This window comes from Cyclopterus lumpus, chromosome 5 (genome assembly GCF_009769545.1).
Source record: "Cyclopterus lumpus isolate fCycLum1 chromosome 5, fCycLum1.pri, whole genome shotgun sequence".
In the NCBI taxonomy this organism is placed as follows: domain Eukaryota; kingdom Metazoa; phylum Chordata; class Actinopteri; order Perciformes; family Cyclopteridae; genus Cyclopterus; species Cyclopterus lumpus.
In genome coordinates this window covers 26,100,223-26,117,722 of record NC_046970.1, presented here as the reverse complement: position 1 = coordinate 26,117,722, position 17,500 = coordinate 26,100,223, and the positions used below count along the sequence as shown (strand labels likewise).

Genomic DNA, 17,500 nt, shown 5'->3' with positions numbered 1-17,500 from the left:
GGCTGCTCGAGTTGAAACCAGTTGAACTAAACCAGTGAAACCAGCATCGACTTGTTCTGCGTCATTATTAACGTGTTTAAATGTATTTATTAATCTGTTTTTGAACTCTAATGTGGTTTATTCGTCCTCATGCAGTACTAGTACCTCATGTAATGTGTACTAGTACCTCATGAAGTACTACTGCAGTAGCCCCCTGTGTACTAGTATCTCATTGAAGTACTACTGCAGTAGCCCCTGTGTACTAGTACCTCATGGTACTACTGCAGTAGCCCCTGTGTACTAGTACCTCATGAAGTACTACTGCAGTAGCCCCTGTGTACTAGTACCTCATGGTACTACTGCAGTAGCCCCTGTGTACTAGTACCTCATGAAGTACTACTGCAGTAGCCCCTGTGTACTAGTACCTCATGAAGTACTACTGCAGTAGCCCCTGTGTACTAGTACCTCATGAAGTACTTCTGCAGTAGCCCCTGTGTACTAGTACCTCATGAAGTACTACTGCAGTAGCCCCCCTGTGTACTAGTACCTCATGAAGTACTACTGCAGTAGCCCCCCTGTGTACTAGTACCTCATGGTACTACTGCAGTAGCCCCCTGTGTACTAGTACCTCATGAAGTACTACTGCAGTAGCCCCTGTGTACTAGTACCTCATGAAGTACTACTGCTGTAGCCCCCTGTGTACTAGTACCTCATGAAGTACTACTGCAGTAGCCCCCCTGTGTACTAGTACCTCATGAAGTACTACTGCAGTAGCCCCCTGTGTACTAGTACCTCATGAAGTACTACTGCAGTAGCCCCTGTGTACTAGTACCTCATGGTACTACTGCAGTAGCCCCTGTGTACTAGTACCTCATGAAGTACTACTGCAGTAGCCCCTGTGTACTAGTACCTCATGAAGTACTACTGCAGTAGCCCCCTGTGTACTAGTACCTCATGAAGTACTACTGCAGTAGCCCCTGTGTACTAGTACCTCATGGTACTACTGCAGTAGCCCCTGTGTACTAGTACCTCATGAAGTACTACTGCAGTAGCCCCTGTGTACTAGTACCTCATGGTACTACTGCAGTAGCCCCTGTGTACTAGTACCTCATGAAGTACTACCGCAGTAGCCCCTGTGTACTAGTACCTCATGGTACTACTGCAGTAGCCCCTGTGTACTAGTACCTCATGAAGTACTACTGCAGTAGCCCCCCTGTGTACTAGTACCTCATGAAGTACTACTGCAGTAGCCCCCTGTGTACTAGTACCTCATGAAGTACTACCGCAGTAGCCCCTGTGTACTAGTACCTCATGGTACTACTGCAGTAGCCCCTGTGTACTAGTACCTCATGAAGTACTACTGCAGTAGCCCCCCTGTGTACTAGTACCTCATGAAGTACTACTGCAGTAGCCCCCCTGTGTACTAGTACCTCATGAAGTACTACTGCAGTAGCCCCCTGTGTACTAGTACCTCATGAAGTACTACCGCAGTAGCCCCTGTGTACTAGTACCTCATGGTACTACTGCAGTAGCCCCTGTGTACTAGTACCTCATGAAGTACTACTGCAGTAGCCCCTGTGTACTAGTACCTCTTACCCCTCAGGATTCCTCCGAGTCGTTCCACGGGGCCACCAGCCCGAGCCGAGCCTCCAGGAGAGGAGACATGACCTCCAGCCCCGGACGAGACCTGCCCCCCTTTGAGGACGAGTCTGAGGGGCTGTTGGGGGACGGACTCCTCCCCGCGGAGGAGGAGGAGGACGGGGACGGGGAGGAGCTGATCGGGGACGGGATGGAGAGGTGAGGACGTGGTCTTAAACTGAGCCAGATTAACATGTGGTCTGCTGGTTTTAAACTGAGCCAGATTAACATGTGGTCTGCTGGTTTTAAACTGAGCCAGATTAACATGTGGTCTGCTGGTTTTAAACTGAGCCAGATTAACATGTGGTCTGCTGGTTTTAAACTGAGCCAGATTAACATGTGGTCTGCTGGTCTTAAACTGAGCCAGATTAACATGTGGTCTGCTGGTCTTAAACTGAGCCAGTTTGCTGACGGTGAGTCGTCGTGTCTCCTCTCAGGGATTATCGAGCCATCCCGGCTCTGGACCAGTACGAGGCAGAGGGTCTGGACCTGGACGAAGAAGACCTGTCGGAGATGTCTCCCGGAGCCCGGGCCGCCGCCGAGGAGGCCATGAGGAGGAGGGACCGGGAGCAGGGGGTCAGCGGGAGACTGAGGAGAGGCCTGCTCTACGGTGAGGGACCTCGAGGACAGGAAGTGGTTGATCAGCAACACACACACACGTTGTGGTTCAGGTCCACGTGTATCAGACACGTTGTGGTTCAGGTCCATGTGTATCACACATGTTGTGGTTCAGGTCCATGTGTATCAAACAGGTTGTGGTTCAGGTCCACGTGTATCACACGCGTTGTGGTTCAGGTCCACGTGTATCACACGCGTTGTGGTTCAGGTCCACGTGTATCAAACAGGTTGTGGTTCAGGTCCACGTGTATCACACGCGTTGTGGTTCAGGTCCACGTGTATCACACGCGTTGTGGTTCAGGTCCACGTGTATCAAACAGGTTGTGGTTCAGGTCCACGTGTATCACACGCGTTGTGGTTCAGGTCCACGTGTATCAAACAGGTTGTGGTTCAGGTCCACGTGTATCACACACGTTGTGGTTCAGGTCCACGTGTATCACACACGTTGTGGTTCAGGTTTTTAAAGATGGCTGCCGTGCATGACGTGTTTCTTCATCGTATTCCAGACAGCGAAGACGAGGATGACGAGCGGCCGGCGGCTCGGAGAAGGCGATTGGCTGAGCGAGCGGCGGAGGGTGTGGCTGAAGGAGAAGACGAGGAGATGATCGAGAGCATCGAGAACCTGGAGGACATGAAGGTAGGAAGACGTGCTGCGGGGCTCTTTTGAGGCGCTCTGCCGTTGGCGGCTCTGACCTCGTGATCCCGGTCTCTGCAGGGTCACACCGTGAGGGAGTGGGCCTCCATGGCGGCTCCTCGCCTGGAGATCTACAACCGCTTCAAGAACTTCCTGCGGACGCACGTGGACGAAAACGGCCACAACGTGTTCAAGGAGAAGATCAGCGACATGTGCAAAGGTGTGTCTATAAGTGTGTGTGTATATATACATATATATATGAGTGTGTGTGTACACATGATGAGGGTACTAAGTCTTGGATCCTGTTCTGTGGTTCCAGAGAACAAGGAGAGTCTGGTGGTGAACTACGAGGATCTGGCAGCCAGAGAACACGTCCTGGCCTACTTCCTGCCAGAGGCCCCGACTGAGATGTTGAAGGTGAGTTCAGTCTGGTGGGATGAGGGGAGCCTGGTGGAACAACAGGCGGTCTCCTGGTCTTAACCAGACTCCCCTATCCGTGTGGTGACCCCCTTTCAGGTCTTTGATGAAGCGGCCAAAGAGGTGGTGCTCGCCATGTTCCCCAAATACGACCGCATCGCCCACGAGATCCACGTCCGCATCTGCAACCTGCCGCTGGTGGAGGAGATCCGCTCCCTGAGGTACTGGTACTACCTAGTACTACTGACTGTGTACTAGTACACGTAAACTCCACTGATACCTGATACTGGTCTCCTCTTTCCCCCCCCCCCGAAGGCAGCTGCACCTGAACCAGCTGATCCGGACCAGCGGCGTGGTGAGCAGCTGCACCGGCGTGCTGCCCCAGCTCGGCATGGTGAAGTACAACTGTAACAAGTGCAGCTTCGTGCTGGGCCCCTTCTTCCAGAACCAGAACCAGGAGGTGAAGCCGGGCTCCTGTCCCGAGTGCCAGTCCCTGGGCCCCTTTGAGATCAACATGGAGGAGGTGAGTGAGGAGGAGGAGGAGTTTGCTCTTTGTGTCGGCGTCTCCGTGAACTGAACCCGGTTCCTCCTGCAGACCGTGTACCAGAACTACCAGAGGATCACCATCCAGGAGAGTCCGGGCAAAGTGGCCGCCGGCCGCCTGCCGCGCTCCAAAGACGCCATTCTGCTGGCCGACCTGGTGGACCACTGCAAGCCGGGGGACGAGATCGTGAGTTCGAACCCCGGGAAACTCCTCCTCCTCTTTCCTCAGTCCTTGGTGACCCGTGACCTCCTCCTCTTCCTCTTCTTCCTCCTCCTCTTTCCTCAGTCCTTGGTGACCCGTGACCTCCTCCTCTTCCTCCTCCTCCTCTTTCCTTGGCCCTGGGTGATCCGTGACCACCTCCTCTTCCTCTTCTTCCTCCTCCTCTTTCCTCAGTCCTTGGTGACCCGTGACCTCCTCCTCTTCCTCTTCTTCCTCCTCCTCCTCCTCTTTCCTCAGTCCTTGGTGACCCGTGACCTCCTCCTCTTCCTCCTCCTCCTCTTTCCTTGGCCCTGGGTGATCCGTGACCTCCTCCTCTTCCTCTTCTTCCTCCTCCTCTTTCCTCATTCCTTGGTGACCCGTGACCTCCTCCTCTTCCTCTTCTTCCTCCTCCTCCTCCTCTTTCCTTGGCCCTAGGTGATCCGTGACCTCCTCCTCTTCTTCCTCCTCCTGCTCTTTCCTGGGTGATCCGTGACCTCCTCCTCTTCCTCCTCCTCCTCTTTCCTTGGCCCTGGGTGATCCGTGACCTCCTCCTCCTCTTCTTCCTCCTCCTCCTCTTTCCTGTGTGTTCCGTGACCACCTCCTCCTCTTCTTCTTCCTCCTCCTCTTTCCTGGGTGATCCGTGACCGCCTCCTCTTCCTCCTCCTCCTCCTCTTTCCTTGGTCATGGGTGCTCCATGACCACCTCCTCCTCTTCCTCCTCCTCCTCCTCTTTCCTTGGCCCTGTGTGTTCCGTGACCTCCTCCTCCTCTTCTTCTTCCTCCTCCTCTTTCCTGGGTGATCCGTGACCTCCTCCTCTTCTTCCTCCTCCTCCTCTTTCCTGGGTGTTCCGTGACCTCTTCCTCCTCTTCTTCTTCCTCCTCCTCTTTCCTGGGTGATCCGTGACCTCCTCTTCCTCCTCTTCTTCTTCCTCCTCCTCCTCTTTCCTGGGTGATCCGTGACCTCCTCCTCTTCCTCCTCTTCTTCTTCCTCCTCCTCTTTCCTGGGTGATCGTGACCTCCTCCTCCTCTTCCTCCTCCTCCTCCTTTTTCCTTGGTCCTGGGTGATCCGTGACCTCCTCCTCTTCTTCCTCCTCCTCCTCTTTCCTGGGTGATCCGTGACCTCCTCCTCTTTCCTTGGTCCTGGGTGCTCCATGACCACCTCCTCTTCCTCCTCCTCTTTCCTTGGTCCTGGGTGCTCCATGACCACCTCCTCCTCCTCCTCCTCAGGAGCTGACGGGGATCTACCACAACAACTACGACGGCTCCCTGAACATGGCCAACGGCTTCCCCGTGTTCGCCACCGTGATCCTGGCCAATCACATCACCCGCAGGGACCAGGGCGTCGCCGTGGCCGAGCTGACGGACGAAGACGTGAAGGCCATCGTGGCGCTCTCCAAGGACGAGCGCGTCGGGGAGCGGGTGAGTTACTCCTCTGTCCTACAGTCCCTGAACACATCATGTGTGACAGAGCCAAAACAAACCTTTAACATTGTGATATTTCATTTAAAATAAATATATAATCTAAAATACAATAGTTCTGAGCTCCTTCCTGGGCCACGCCTCTAAACCCTCCGCCCGTCTTAGATCTTCGCCAGCATGGCGCCCTCCATCTACGGCCACGAGGACATCAAGCGAGGTCTGGCCCTGGCGCTGTTTGGAGGAGAGCCCAAGAATCCAGGTTGGTTTCGCCTTGAAACCACTCTTCCTCTCCTCCTCCTCCTCCTCCTCCTGTTTATTAACCGAGTCGCTCCTCCTCCTGCAGGAGGAAAGCACAAAGTACGAGGAGACATCAACGTTCTGCTGTGTGGAGACCCGGGAACCGCCAAGTCCCAGTTCCTCAAGTACGTACCACAGCCGAGACGTTGGGTCGTTGAGGTGACCGCTGGGTAACATTTAGGTCCTTGAGGTGACCGCTGGGTAACATTTAGGACCTTGAAGTGACCGCTGGGTGACATTTAGGACCTTGAGGTGACCGCTGGGTAACATTTAGGACCTTGAAGTGACCGCTGGGTGACATTTAGGACCTTGAGGTGACCGCTGGGTGACATTTAGGTAACATTTAGGACCTTGAAGTGACCGCTGGGTAACATTTAGGACCTTGAGGTGACCGCTGGGTAACATTTAGGTAACATTTAGGACCTTGAAGTGACCGCTGGGTAACATTTAGGACCTTGAGGTGACCGCTGGGTAACATTTAGGACCTTGAGGTAACATTTAGGGGACCTTGAGGTAACATTTAGGACCTTGAGGTAACATTTAGGGGACCTTGAGGTAACATTTAGGACCTCGAGGTAACATTTAGGGGACCTTGAGGTAACATTTAGGTCCTTGAGGTAACATTTAGGTCCTTGAGGTAACATTTAGGGGACCTTGAGGTAACATTTAGGACCTTGAGGTAACATTTAGGACCTTGAGGTGACCGCTGGGTAACATTTAGGTCCTTGAGGTGACTGTTAGGACCTTAAGGTGTCCGCTGGGTCACATTTAGGTCCTTGAGTAACATTTAGGTCATTGAGGTGACCGTTAGGACCTTGAAGTGACCGCTGGGTAACATTTAGGTCCTTGAGGTAACATTTAGGGGACCTTGAGGTAACATTTAGGTCCTTGAGGTAACATTTAGGGGACCTTGAGGTAACATTTAGGTCCTTGAGGTAACATTTAGGGGACCTTGAGGTAACATTTAGGACCTTGAGTTAACATTTAGGACCTCGAGGTAACATTTAGGGGACCTTGAGGTAACATTTAGGACCTTGAGGTAACATTTAGGTCCTTGAGGTAACATTTAGGGGACCTTGAGGTAACATTTAGGACCTCGAGGTAACATTTAGGGGACCTTGAGGTAACATTTAGGGGACCTTGAGGTAACATTTAGGTCCTTGAGGTAACATTTAGGGGACCTTGAGGTAACATTTAGGTCCTTGAGGTAACATTTAGGGGACCTTGAGGTAACATTTAGGTCCTTGAGGTAACATTTAGGGGACCTTGAGGTAACATTTAGGACCTCGAGGTAACATTTAGGACCTTGAGGTAACATTTAGGTCCTTGAGGTAACATTTAGGGGACCTTGAGGTAACATTTAGGTCCTTGAGGTAACATTTAGGTCCTTGAGGTAACCTGGAAGTAACCTTTAGGTGCTTGGCCTACGAGTTTGTCTCCAGATGTTAAACCGACTTCTTTAGATTGTTGAAGGTCATCGTTCCAGTTTGACATGTATTCACCAAGCGGGCGTTCCTCAGGTACGTGGAGAAGGTGTCGAGCCGGGCGGTCTTCACCACGGGTCAGGGCGCCTCCGCCGTCGGCCTCACCGCCTACGTGCAGAGACACCCGGTGAGCCGCGAGTGGACGCTGGAGGCCGGAGCGCTGGTGCTGGCCGACCGCGGCGTCTGTCTGATCGACGAGTTCGACAAGGTGAGCAGAGACTTCCTGGGTCTTCGGTCTGCTCGAAGGATGACCTTTGACCTCTGACCAAAACCGTGTGTGTGTGTCCACCAGATGAACGACGCCGACCGGACGAGCATCCACGAGGCCATGGAGCAGCAGAGCATCTCCATCTCCAAAGCCGGCATCGTCACCTCGCTGCAGGCCCGCTGCACCATCATCGCCGCCTCCAACCCCATCGGTACGTGGAGGTCGTTAGGGGTCAAACACAGACCAGAGCACGAGGAGAGACCGCCTGTCCTCTTGGTAGACCGCCTGTCCACTCTGTAGACCCCCTGTCCTCTGTAGACCCCCTGTCCTCTCTGTAGACCCCCTGTCCTCTGTAGACCCCCTGTCCTCTCTGTAGACCTCCTGTCCTCTGTAGACCCCCTGTCCTCTGTAGACTCCCTGTCCTCTGTAGACTCCCTGTCCTCTCTGTAGACCCCCTGTCCTCTGTAGACTCCCTGTCCTCTGTAGACCCCTGTCCTCTGTAGACCCCCTGTCCTCTGTAGACCCCCTGTCCTCTGTAGACTCCCTGTCCTCTGTAGACCCCCTGTCCTCTGTAGACCCCCTGTCCTCTGTAGACCCCTGTCCTCTCCCGAGGTCTTGAGGCCGTCGTTCTCGTGGTCGTGAGCTCATGGCGTCCATCTTGTTCCCGACAGGCGGCCGGTACGACCCGTCTCTCACCTTCTCTGAGAACGTGGATCTGACGGAGCCCATCGTGTCTCGGTTTGACGTGCTGTGTGTCGTCAGAGACACCGTGGACCCCGTGCAGGTGAACACACACACACACACACACACAATATACACACACACACATACAATACACACACACACACTAACTCTCCTCTCTGGCTGCCGATTGGTCGTTTCTCCAGGACGAGATGTTGGCGCGCTTCGTGGTCGGCTCCCACATCAAGCATCACCCCAGCAACAAGGAAGGGGGCGTGGCCTTGGAGGAAGTGATTCTGCCCAACACGTCCGACGTGCCGCCGATTCCCCAGGTGCTGCTGAGGAAGTACATCATCTACGCCAAAGAGCGGGTAGGAAGCCTCTTCAGGGACCTCCAGAGGTCAAAGGACATTATCGGCAGAGCTCCACCTCTCCCACGGTCCTTGAACACATCACACGTGCCTTCAACAAGTTCCCCGTCGATGTTGATTTGTTCCTTCTCGTCTGCAGATTCATCCCAAACTGAACCAGATGGATCAGGACAAGGTGGCTCGCATCTACAGCGACCTCCGTAAAGAGTCCATGGTGCGTCCCGTGACCTTTTGACCCTGTGACCCTCGACACAAAGTGGGCCTTTTGTATTCACCTCTTGTTCTCCGGTCCGCAGGCGACGGGCAGCATCCCCATCACGGTGCGCCACATCGAGTCCATGATCCGCATGGCGGAGGCCCACGCCAAGATGCACCTGAGGGACTACGTGCTGGAGGACGACGTCAACATGGCCATCAGGGTGATGCTGGAGAGCTTCATCGACACGCAGAAGTTCAGCGTGATGAGGAGCATGAGGAAGGTGTGTGTGTGGTTTCCTTTACGACCCCGTCTGACCTTTAATGACCCCGGCTGACCCTTAACGACCCCTCCGTCTGTCCAGACCTTCTCCCGGTACCTGGCCTTCAGGCGGGACAACAACGAGCTGCTGCTCTTCATCCTCAAGCAGCTGGTGGCCGAGCAGGTCTCCTACCAGAGGAACCGGTACGGGGTCCAGAACGACACCGTGGAGGTCGTGGAGAAAGACCTGCAGGACAAGGTGAGGGGGGGAGGGGTTAGATGGTGCATTCAGGGAACACGTAGCTGTTGGTCTAAACGCTTCCTCTCGTCAGCTGTATCCAAGAAGCTGCTGCTGCTAAAAATACTTCATAAAGTTTCATTGTTTGAATCGTCTCGTATTCACAGTCGTCTCCTGTATCAACCTCTTCTCCTCTTCTCTCCTCTTCTTACTCTCTTCTCTCTCCTCTTCCTCTTCTTCTTTCCTCCTCCTCCTCCTTCTCCTTTTCCTCCTTCTTTCTCTTTTCCCTCTTCTCTCTCCTTCTTCCTCTTCTTCTTCTCTTCTCTCTCTCTCTCTCCTTTCTTTTCTTTCCTCCTCCTCCTCTTCTTCTCCTCTTCTCTTTCTCCTCCTCCTCCTCTTCTTCTCCTCTTCTCTTTCTCTTCTCCTCCTCCTCTCTTCTCTTCTCTACTCCTCTTCTTCTCCTCTTCTCTCTCTTCCTCTCTTCTCCTCTTCTCTTTCTCTTCTCCTCTTCTTCTCTTCTCTTCTCCTTCTCTTCTCTTCTTCTCCTCTTCTCTACTACTCTTCTTCTCCTCTCCTCCTCCTTCTTCTCCTCTCCTCCTCCTCTCCTCCCCCCCCCCAGGCCAGACAGATCAACATCCACAACCTGACGTCGTTCTACGACAGCGACGTCTTCCGCTCCAACAAGTTCAGCCACGACGGGAAGAAGAAACTGATCCTGCAGCAGTTCTAGAAGCCCCGCCCCCTCCCTTAGCAGCCAATCATCATCATGCTTGACTCCAGGTGGAGGCGGGCCTACCTGTAGCTCAGGACTAATGGCTGGAGGAAGCAGAACAACTGTCACACACGTGGTCATGTTGACCTCATGAGATCTTAAAGGTGGATCATGTGATCTTATAAATAAGGTCAGGTGATCATGTCTGTGGTGAAGTTTGATTCCAAAATAAGAGCTCACATTTCATAAAAGAACTTTGATTTAAGGTCCTGAATAAAGACCTTAATGTTGAAGTAATTGGAGACTTAAACTCTCTGGACGGCTGATTGTAAATAAATGTACATGTTTGTTGTTGTTGTTGTTGACGTAGCAGGAAGTTCACTTCAGATGATTGTTAAAAAATGTTATTAAACTGGTGTTTGTTAAACTCGTCTTATTCATGAAAGTACATTTTACTTAATGGTAATTTCTAAAAAAGCAACTCGAGGTTTATTTCTTTTTCAGGTTGAGATTTAATAAATATTTATTAATGTTTTTTTATAGTATTTAAAAATCCCCACCTCAACCAGCCACATTAACCACGAATAGTAATTCACTCAAGAATTAATATCTGCATATTTAATTTAATGTAAGGAAATGAAAATCCTTCCAAGAGTTAAAAAGTATCTTTAATTAAATAAAACTGTAGAAATGCAAAAAAAGTATTGGCATCAAAATGTAATTAAATTGCCAAAAGTTAAAGTACTGATTATACAGAATAATATATTATAAATTGTTTCTTGTCTGTCATTGGAGCTTAATATTTATTTCTATAATTATCTATATTTCTCTTTTTTTGTAAAGTGTCAGAGTTTTGGGAGAAGTGCAAATTAAACATAATTATATTAAAATGTTATTATAAATGTAATGTGCTCATCACCTTAATACAGCAGCTGGTAAAGTGGAAGCTCGTTTTAATCACTTTATAAACTGCTATATAAACAATTTTACGAGGAGCACTTGAACGCGTCCGACAGCCTCGGCCGAGACAGCGACACCCAGCGGCCAGCAAGGTGAACTACACGCTTCAAGCTGCATCCAGCGTCCGTGGTGCAGCAGATCCGCTCTGCCCGTCTGTCGCTCCGCCCGTCTGTCGCTCTGCGCGGACCCCGCAGTGAGCCCGCACGCCGCAGACCGGACAGTCGCTCCGGCAGAGAGCGTCTTGCTCACGGCCTCCTCTGACATCTAGAGACGTGTGAGAGGAGGAAGAGGAGGAAGAGGAGGAGGAAGCACTGCAGCAGACATGCCGGGCCTGCTCTTCATCACACTGACCGGTGAGTCCGTTTCATTGCATCCAGACAGGAACAGGAACTCAGTCCCGAACAACAACATTAACATGTTCATGTGTTGTTATTGTTATTATTAATATTATTGATGCGAGTCAGGAAGGAAACACGATGACATGCAGCATCGATTCTGGATCAATTCTGCACACTGATGAAGGCACACACACTGCAGTGTCTGACACGCACGCACGCACGCACACACACACACACACACACACACACACACACACACATGCATGCATGCACACGGGCGCACACCCACACGCAAACAAGATGATGATAACAATCTTCATCAATAACTCAGTTTTAATTATGAGCTTTATCAGCAGTTATACATTGTCATGGACTATACACACACACACACACACACACACACACACACACACACACACACCACACACACACACACACATATATATATATATTGAATTTAACATTAAATGTGATTTTTGTTATGCCATCACTTTGAGAACCAGAGAACGTTTAAAAGACTCATTGATTTGATCTCTTCATCTTTATCCTCATCCTACCAGTTAACCAGCCAGTTACTGAGATGGGACCAGTTAACCAGCCAGTTACTGAGATGGGACCAGTTAACCAGCCAGTTACTGAGATGGGACCAGTTAACCAGCCAGTTACTGAGATGGGACCAGTTAACCAGCTAGTTACTAAGATGGGACCAGTTAACCAGCCAGTTACTGAGATGGTACCAGTTAACCAGCTAGTTACTAAGATGGGACCAGTTAACCAGCCAGTTACTGAGATGGTACCAGTTAACCAGCTAGTTACTAAGATGGGACCAGTTAACCAGCCAGTTACTAAGATGGGACCAGTTAACCAGCCAGTTACTAAGATGGGACCAGTTAACCAGCCAGTTACTAAGATGGGACCAGTTAACCAGCCAGTTACTAAGATGGGACCAGTTAACCAGCCAGTTACTGAGATGGGACCAGTTAACCAGCTAGTTACTAAGATGGGACCAGTTAACCAGCCAGTTACTGAGATGGGACCAGTTAACGAGCCAGTTACTGAGATGGGACCAGTTAACCAGCCAGTTACTGAGATGGGACCAGTTAACCAGCCAGTTACTAAGATGGGACCAGTTAACCAGCCAGTTACTGAGATGGGACCAGTTAACCAGCCAGTTACTGAGATGGGACCAGTTAACCAGCTAGTTACTAAGATGGGACCAGTTAACCAGCCAGTTACTGAGATGGGACCAGTTAACCAGCCAGTTACTGAGATGGGACCAGTTAACCAGCCAGTTACTGAGATGGGACCAGTTAACCAGCCAGTTACTGAGATGGGACCAGTTAACCAGCCAGTTACTAAGATGGTACCAGTTAACCAGCCAGTTACTAAGATGGGACCAGTTAACCAGCCAGTTACTGAGATGGGACCAGTTAACCAGCCAGTTACTAAGATGGTACCAGTTAACCAGCCAGTTACTAAGATGGGACCAGTTAACCAGCTAGTTACTAAGATGGGACCAGTTAACCAGCCAGTTACTAAGATGGTACCGGTTAACCAGCCAGTTACTAAGATGGGACCAGTTAACCAGCCAGTTACTAAGATGGGACCAGTTAACCAGCCAGTTACTGAGATGGTTAACTGGTGTAAACTCAACATTAGTAGAAACGCATCATCTTTCTGGAGAGAGGAAGGTGAGGAAGAGGAGGGTGAACCCTCTGTCGGGTGGAGGGGGATTTGGGGGATTTGGGGGATTTGGGGGAGCGGGTTCTGGCCTTTAAGCTGATCTGAGGGGGCTTTAGGGGCAACATGCAGAATACAACAATCTATATTAAAAGATACAAACTCACATTTTAATTGGACTGAATTATAAATAAATAAATATATTTGGTGTCCTCAGTGTTTGCTAACACGCTAACAATGATGCAGCTAGCTCGTTACATTAAGCATGGGAGCTAATGTCAGCTTGGTAGCATGCTAACATGTTCCTGCTCATGCTAACATTAACGTTAGCGTGAGCAGGAAGTCACTTCAGTTCCCGTTTCAGGTGAAATAAATCAGAAGTTTAGTTTTATTTTAGCTTAGTTTAGTTTATTTGAGTTTAGCTTAGTTTAATTTAGCTTAGTTTAGTTTATTTGAGCTTAGTTTAGTTTAGCTTAGTTTAGCTTTAATTCAACTGCTTCTCTGCTGTGTTAGCTGCTTTTAGCCACAAGCTAACGGAGTGTAGTGCCGGTTCTGTTTGATGCGGGACGAGTCATCACAACGTGTTTTCATGTTTGACATTTTAATATCTGTTTGTTTATTTATTTCCATGTGAGGCTGTTTGAAGGCTCTCTGATATCAGGTTCAGTGTGTGGAAATAATCACAAAACGTAGTAATAGTTGGTTTAGTTGTTTATTAAGAAGTGTTGATTACCAGCCAGAGACCTGTCAATCACCTTGTAGCCCCTCCCTAAATCATCCCCTGCTTTATGGTCTGTTTGACTCTAAATGACCATAATTTACTAAATGAACATCACGCTGTATTGAAGAAGACTTGAAACTAGAGATTGAGACCAAAAACTAATGTTTACAATGTTTACTGAGGGAATACATCAAGAGAAGTAGAGTCATTTATATAGACTTCTATACAACCAGAGGAGTCGCCCCCTGGTGGTCAGGAGAGAGAATGCAGCTTTAACACATGAAGCATAGACTTCTATACAACCAGAGGAGTCGCCCCCTGGTGGTCAGGAGAGAGAATGCAGCTTTAACACATGAAGCATAGACTTCTATACAACCAGAGGAGTCGCCCCTGGTGGTCAGGAGAGAGAATGCAGCTTTAACACATGAAGCATAGACTTCTATACAACCAGAGGAGTCGCCCCCTGGTGGTCAGGAGAGAGAATGCAGCTTTAACACATGAAGCTTAGACTTCTATACAACTAGAGGAGACGCCCCCTGGTGGTCAGGAGAGAGAATGCAGCTTTAACACATGAAGCATAGACTTCTATACAACCAGAGGAGTCGCCCCCTGGTGGTCAGGAGAGAGAATGCAGCTTTAACACATGAAGCTTAGACTTCTATACAACCAGAGGAGACGCCCCCTGGTGGTCAGGAGAGAGAATGCATCTTTAACACATGAAGCATAGACTTCTATACAACCAGAGGAGTCGCCCCCTGGTGGTCAGGAGAGAGAATGCAGCTTTAACATATGAAGCATAGACTTCTATACAACCAGAGAGTCGCCCCCTGGTGGTCAGGAGAGAGAATGCAGCTTTAACACATGAAGCATAGACTTCTATACAACCAGAGGAGTCGCCCCCTGGTGGTCAGGAGAGAGAATGCATCTTTAACACATGAAGCATAGACTTCTATACAACCAGAGGAGTCGCCCCCTGGTGGTCAGGAGAGAGAATGCAGCTTTAACACATGAAGCATAGACTTCTATACAACCAGAGGAGTCGCCCCCTGGTGGTCAGGAGAGAGAATGCAGCTTTAACACATGAAGCTTAGACTTCTATACAACCAGAGGAGACGCCCCCTGGTGGTCAGGAGAGAGAATGCATCTTTAACACATGAAGCATAGACTTCTATACAACCAGAGGAGTCGCCCCCTGGTGGTCAGGAGAGAGAATGCATCTTTAACACATGAAGCATAGACTTCTATACAACCAGAGGAGTCGCCCCCTGGTGGTCAGGAGAGAGAATGCAGCTTTAACACATGAAGCATAGACTTCTATACAACCAGAGGAGTCGCCCCCTGGTGGTCAGGAGAGAGAATGCAGCTTTAACACATGAAGCATAGACTTCTATACAACCAGAGGAGTCGCCCCCTGGTGGTCAGGAGAGAGAATGCAGCTTTAACACATGAAGCATAGACTTCTATACAACCAGAGGAGTCGCCCCCTGGTGGTCAGGAGAGAGAATGCAGCTTTAACACATGAAGCATAGACTTCTATACAACCAGAGGAGTCGCCCCCTGGTGGTCAGGAGAGAGAATGCAGCTTTAACACATGAAGCATAGACTTCTATACAACCAGAGGAGTCGCCCCCTGGTGGTCAGGAGAGAGAATGCAGCTTTAACACATGAAGCATAGACTTCTATACAACCAGAGGAGTCGCCCCCTGGTGGTCAGGAGAGAGAATGCAGCTTTAACACATGAAGCATAGACTTTTATACAACCAGAGGAGTCGCCCCCTGGTGGTCAGGAGAGAGAATGCAGCTATCCCATGAACCTCTGACTCTTCATTCTGTGGTTTTTAGTTAAACTTCTCTCCAACTATGGGATGGATTGTGATGAAATGTGGTTTGTCCTTCATCGTCAGTTTGCATTCATTATTATTTCTTGACCGTCGTAACTTGTTTGTGGACTCCTTCAGCAGCAGGAAGGAGGAGGAGCTTTGTGTTGGCCACGGTGTCGTAATCTGAGGTCAGACGGACATCTGTGGTCCCAGACAGAGAGCATTATGGGATGTATGAGGGAGACTAGTGACGGGGGATTAGTGATGATGGACGAGTCACGAATGGAGAAATTAACAGTGTGTTGACACCCTAAAACATTTTTTTATTTCTAGTTGTTTCTAGTTGTGTATACAGTTTATATATAAAATACTGTCATTAAAAATTATTTGACTACAAATAATACATATTTAGCAATAAAAAATATATTTTGTCACAATAAATAAAACAAACAAATGAAGTAATTAATAAAAAAAGAGCTTTAAATACAATGTATTCACAGCTGTTTTCTTATTTATAGATCTGTGTTGTGTCAAGAGATTAACGTTGAACATTGTCAGTGATCCGTTTACATTCATGTGTATTTCATCCTTCACCTCTGTGTTTCCTCCTGAAGTTCTTCTTTCCGGCCGCGATGCCTTCAGGTTGGGTTCGTCCCGGCAGGTCGGCCCCCTCGGTCCTCTGGTGGACCGGCTCTTCCAGGACGAAGGCCTCGCCCGGCCTCACTTCATCCAGGAAATAGTCAGAACCAAACGCCACTCAGTCCAGGAGTTAGTGCGAGCCCAGCCTCATTTGGCTCACGATGTGGGCCGACCAGAGGTCCACGAAACATCCCGTTCCCGGGCCGAGATGGACTCCGATGACTCCACCCAGCTCAAGCCGGCACCGCCCGCTGGCCAGGAAGTAGCCAGGACCGGCCCCTCTGGCCAAGAAGTAGCCAGGACCGGCCCCTCTGGCCAAGAAGTAGCCAGGACCCGTCCCTCTGGCCAGGAAGTAGCCAGTACCCACCCCGCTGTGGAAGAAAACCTCGGTGTGGAGGACGAGATGGAGGTGAGTTCAAGGTCACGTATAATGAGTCGTTTCTTTTAAATATCCAGTGTTTATCTTCATCCACACATCTGTGTCCTCAGCGCATGGTTCATCTGGTGGATCCAGGAAGCTACAGGGGACCTCCGGACTCCACCGACCCAGAGAGAGAGCTCCTCGCTGGGCCGGGAGACGTCTCCACGGAGGCCTCGGGCTTCTATGGAACGGACATGGAGGACAGAGACAGAGGGGAGGAGGGAGGAGAGGACAGAGAGAGGAGAGGGGGAGAGGACGAGGAGAGAGACATGGAGGAGGACAAGGAGAGGAGAGGGGGAGAGGTGGAGGAGAGGAAAGGGGGAGAGGACGAGGAGAGGAGAGGGGGAGAGGTGGAGGAGAGGAGAGGGGGAGAGGACGAGGAGAGGAGAGGGGGAGAGGTGGAGGAGAGGAGAGGGGAGAGGACGAGGACAAGGAGAGGGAGGGGGAGAGGACAAAGAGAGGAGAGGGGGAGAGGTGGAGGAGAGGAGAGGGGGAGAGGACGAGGAGAGGAGAGGGGGAGAGGACGAGGACAAGGAGAGGAGAGGGGGAGAGGACAAAGAGAGGAGAGGGGGAGAGGTGGAGGAGAAGAGAGGGGAACAGACGATGACACCCACACAAGCCCAGGTCTGGATGCTCTGATTGGTTAGTAGAACTGATCCGAACCTGATGACATCACATGACTTGTTCTTCTTGTTCTTCTTGTTCTTGTTCTTCTCCTCCTTCTGCTCCTTCCTCTCCTTCCTCTCCTCCTTCTTCTTCTCCTTCTTCTCCTTCTTCTCCTTCTTCTTCTCCTTCTTCCTCCTCTTCTTCTTCTTCTCCTCCTTTTCCTCCTTCTTCTCCTCCTTCTCCTCCTTCTTCTCCTTCTGCTCCTTCTGCTCCTTCTTCTTCTGAACCCTCTCTTCTCGTCTCACAGGCTACAGTCCGTCTCTCCGACCCTCCAGCTCCAACCAGACCAGCCTCTCCCCCCCAGCTGAGGGGCCGGATTCTGGGCTACAGGAGCATCGTGCTTCCCCGGTCATGGAGGTGAG

The 17,500-nt window shown here is 50.4% G+C and overlaps 2 protein-coding genes across 6 annotated transcripts in view; both read left to right on the top strand.

The window, feature by feature from the left end:
- The window catches only part of mcm2 (minichromosome maintenance complex component 2), an 11,669-nt gene extending 1,349 nt beyond the window's left edge, over positions 1-10,320 (top strand). For all 5 annotated transcript variants that reach the window (XM_034533188.1, XM_034533189.1, XM_034533191.1 and 2 more), the window contains exons 2-20: positions 1,583-1,776; positions 2,055-2,227; positions 2,742-2,872; positions 2,951-3,089; positions 3,189-3,286; positions 3,386-3,507; positions 3,602-3,809; positions 3,882-4,016; positions 5,254-5,445; positions 5,611-5,704; positions 5,789-5,867; positions 7,263-7,434; positions 7,519-7,645; positions 8,106-8,218; positions 8,322-8,486; positions 8,626-8,700; positions 8,783-8,965; positions 9,047-9,202; positions 9,801-10,320. In XM_034533188.1, coding sequence (XP_034389079.1) covers positions 1,583-1,776; positions 2,055-2,227; positions 2,742-2,872; positions 2,951-3,089; positions 3,189-3,286; positions 3,386-3,507; positions 3,602-3,809; positions 3,882-4,016; positions 5,254-5,445; positions 5,611-5,704; positions 5,789-5,867; positions 7,263-7,434; positions 7,519-7,645; positions 8,106-8,218; positions 8,322-8,486; positions 8,626-8,700; positions 8,783-8,965; positions 9,047-9,202; positions 9,801-9,911 — 2,667 coding nt within the window. In that variant the 3' untranslated portion in view covers positions 9,912-10,320. The remainder of the gene's footprint in view (positions 1-1,582; positions 1,777-2,054; positions 2,228-2,741; positions 2,873-2,950; positions 3,090-3,188; positions 3,287-3,385; positions 3,508-3,601; positions 3,810-3,881; positions 4,017-5,253; positions 5,446-5,610; positions 5,705-5,788; positions 5,868-7,262; positions 7,435-7,518; positions 7,646-8,105; positions 8,219-8,321; positions 8,487-8,625; positions 8,701-8,782; positions 8,966-9,046; positions 9,203-9,800) is intronic.
- Positions 10,095-17,500, top strand: part of podxl2 (podocalyxin-like 2) — a 13,718-nt gene continuing 6,312 nt past the window's right edge. The window contains 7 exon segments of the mRNA XM_034533287.1: positions 10,095-10,103; positions 11,122-11,206; positions 16,027-16,313; positions 16,401-16,460; positions 16,541-16,813; positions 17,039-17,114; positions 17,386-17,495. Coding sequence (XP_034389178.1) covers positions 10,095-10,103; positions 11,122-11,206; positions 16,027-16,313; positions 16,401-16,460; positions 16,541-16,813; positions 17,039-17,114; positions 17,386-17,495 — 900 coding nt within the window.